The sequence below is a fragment of the Saccostrea cucullata genome, unplaced genomic scaffold (assembly GCF_032062105.1).
Source record: "Saccostrea cucullata isolate Sc308-1 unplaced genomic scaffold, CSIRO_AGI_Scuc_v1 ctg1958, whole genome shotgun sequence".
In the NCBI taxonomy this organism is placed as follows: domain Eukaryota; kingdom Metazoa; phylum Mollusca; class Bivalvia; order Ostreida; family Ostreidae; genus Saccostrea; species Saccostrea cuccullata.
In genome coordinates, this window is record NW_026919846.1 from 54,600 (window position 1) to 57,500 (window position 2,901).

At 35.9% G+C, this 2,901-nt stretch overlaps 1 protein-coding gene across 1 annotated transcript; it reads left to right on the forward strand.

Annotated features, from left to right (window-relative positions):
• Positions 1–250: 250 nt before the first annotated feature.
• LOC134239043 (uncharacterized) lies at positions 251–1,732 on the forward strand. The gene has a single exon (XM_062721191.1). The coding sequence runs from the start codon at positions 251–253 to the stop codon at positions 1,730–1,732; it is 1,482 nt and encodes a 493-aa protein (XP_062577175.1).
• Positions 1,733–2,901: the final 1,169 nt, after the last annotated feature.

A 2,901-nucleotide genomic window follows, 5' to 3' on the forward strand; every position in this document is an offset into this window, starting at 1 on the left:
CCTGTAAAAGTGCATATCTTAGAACTAGTGCATGAAACATTAGATATATTTTTAAAATTTAACTTTAGTGACACACACACCTTGTTTAAAGCTACCTCCTTATATAATGATTTGTTTAGGTACACCTGTTTGTTCACTGTGCATATCATGTAATATGATATCCCAGTTTAAAGTCCAAATCAATTCAGAATGCATAGCTACCTTAACTTTACCTTAAATTTAGGTCATAGGTAGGCAACATTCAACAAACATGGCGGCCAGAAATCCCAAATATCCACTTGGCTCTCCTCAAGAGCATATTAAAATATGTGAATCCCATGATTTACCTATTGATATGATATGTGAGGACTGTGATGAATTCATTTGTGGTAAGTGTGCAAAAACAGATCATAAAGATCATGAATGGAGCACTATAACCACGGCAGCTACTCAAAGGAGAAGAGACTTGCTAAGATTTTTGACAAAGATCAGAGAAGGGGACCTTTCCGGTATTGATGAGAAGATAGAGAAAGTGTCACAACAGATCTTAGGAAATAAAGAACTTTGTGATTCCGAGACTGAAAAGCTTCACAAGCATGTTGATGAGATAATAGTCAAGTTAAATGAAATCAGGAAAAATATTGAACAAAGACTGAGAGATAATTTGGAGGAAAAAAATAAAAAGCTGAACAGTGTGAAATCTGAGCTAGACAAGAAGAAGAAAAAAATGGAAGAGATGGTAGAGTATATGGAGGATAACAAGAGCTCCATGTCAGACTACGGCTTGATTGACAACCACAGAGAACTGACAAAAATTCTGTCTGCTCAAGATGCTAATTTTAGCAACTTTAATTATTCAATGAGATACAGTAAAGGAGAAATCAGTGATGAGGTGCTAAAGAAAATGATCGGAAAAACTCTGGATTTAGATGATTTTAGTTTGACTGAAACAAACTCATTTAAATATGAAGATAACATAATACATTCCTTGGAGGCATTGTGTGAAGACAGTTGTTACATAGGAGATGTAAAATCACCTTACATTGAAAAAGTAAACAAAGACGGGGAGAAAAAACATAAATATAATATTGATCCTAATGACATGTGTGTGGCTGATACTGGTGATGTTTATTTTACTGTTTCTATTAGCAAATCTATCAGCCATCTGTCACCGTCAGGATCTGTCTCTACAGTCACCAGTACAGATCCACTGGGCCCAGTAGGAATCTGTCAGTCTGTGGACGGTGGACTACTGGTCACATTGAGAGACAGAGAATCAGATCTTTACAAATTAGAGTCACACAGCAGACGTCTGGTGAGATACATCACAGTGACAGGTGACGTCATTCATGAGTATGAGTACCAGGAGGACGGTCACACCAGACTGTTTACAGGGCCATACAGAGTCACACAGAACAGTAACAGTGATATCTGTGTTGTGAACCGTACTAGTAACATTAGAGGTGAACTAGTGATTATGTCTCCCTCTGGACGTATGAAGTCTGTCTACCGTGGACAGAACCTGGCAGAGAACTTTACTCCACTTGATGTAGTGTGTGACTCCCGCTGTAACATCCTTGTTACTGACTATAACAACAAACAGATCCATCTTCTGAGTCCTGATGGAGAGTTCCTGAAGTTCTTACTGACAGAGAATGAAGTGAACCTTCCAGTCAGATTATCCCTATACAAGTCTACACTGTGGGTCGGATACTATAAAGGAGTTGTCAAAGTGTTTCAATACACAGTATAATTTATTTTAAATGTGATTAAGGGGCAATATCCCTCTGCTCCAAATTTTCACGATTTTTTTTTTTAAAATTCAGACATTGATTTGCAACAACTATAGCATTAAATTCAAATGGAAAATAGTTTGAAGTATGAAGCGTTGCTTATTTTTTTCAGAAATGAATAATATGTCAAATCATGATATGAAGAAAATTTGAGATGGTAAATAGAAAGATGAATTATTTTTTTATCTCACAATAAAATTAGATATTATATGAGGTATATATAATAATAATAATTACTCTCATACCTATCTAATTCCCATTAGAAAATATACTGAAGTGCTGCTTTTTAAATCACGATTACAAATTGTTTTCTGTGCATGTAAAATAACATGCATCCATAAACAAGAGTTATTGTTCCATTATCGCCCTTGAAAATATTTTTTAATGAAACAAAATATTAATTAAATGTTTATAAACAATATCGCATCTGAAATTTTTGTACAATTAAAAGAATTATACTTTAAGAGATAGTAATTTCTCAATTTACATTGTTTAAAGAAACTGAGTATAAATGTTTTAAGTAAATTGTTATAAATCATTAATGCACATACTAGCAATAGAAAAATATAAATCAACATTTGTACCATAGAATAAGTCTGATTGAGTTGACCATAAAATGGTTCCCAATTGTTAGTCCATTATTTATACACTGAATTGACTACGGATTTTTTCCGTTATTTCCTGATTATGACAACGAGCACACGGCGGGTGGGACCGGTCAGCAGGGGATGCTCACTCCTCCATGGCACCTGATCCCACCTCTGATGTTTCGGAGGTCCGTGTTTGCTCTGCTCTTATTTTGTATATTTGTTATGCCCCGCCATGAATATGGCCGGGGCATATAGTGTTTGTCATGTCCGTCTTCCGTCCTACTGTCCTTCCGTCCTTCCGTCCTTCCGTCACACTTTGCGTTTAGCTCTGTTCAAAGCTAAGTTTCAAAGAAACTATCCAAGATATTTTCATCAAACTTCATATGCTGATAGATATCGATGAGAGCTATGGTTCATCTAGAGATGAACACTACCAGACGTGCTTCGGATGCTGAATTTGACTGACATTTTCAAGACGAGTGACCAGGTAAAAGTGTTAGGAACAGGTCCATTCCTAAGAAACTATAAGCCCTACTTGG

Coding starts and splice junctions, on each gene's coding strand:
- LOC134239043 (XM_062721191.1), top strand. CDS start 251: ATGGCGGCCAGAAATCCCAAATATCCACTTGGCTCTCCTCAAGAGCAT.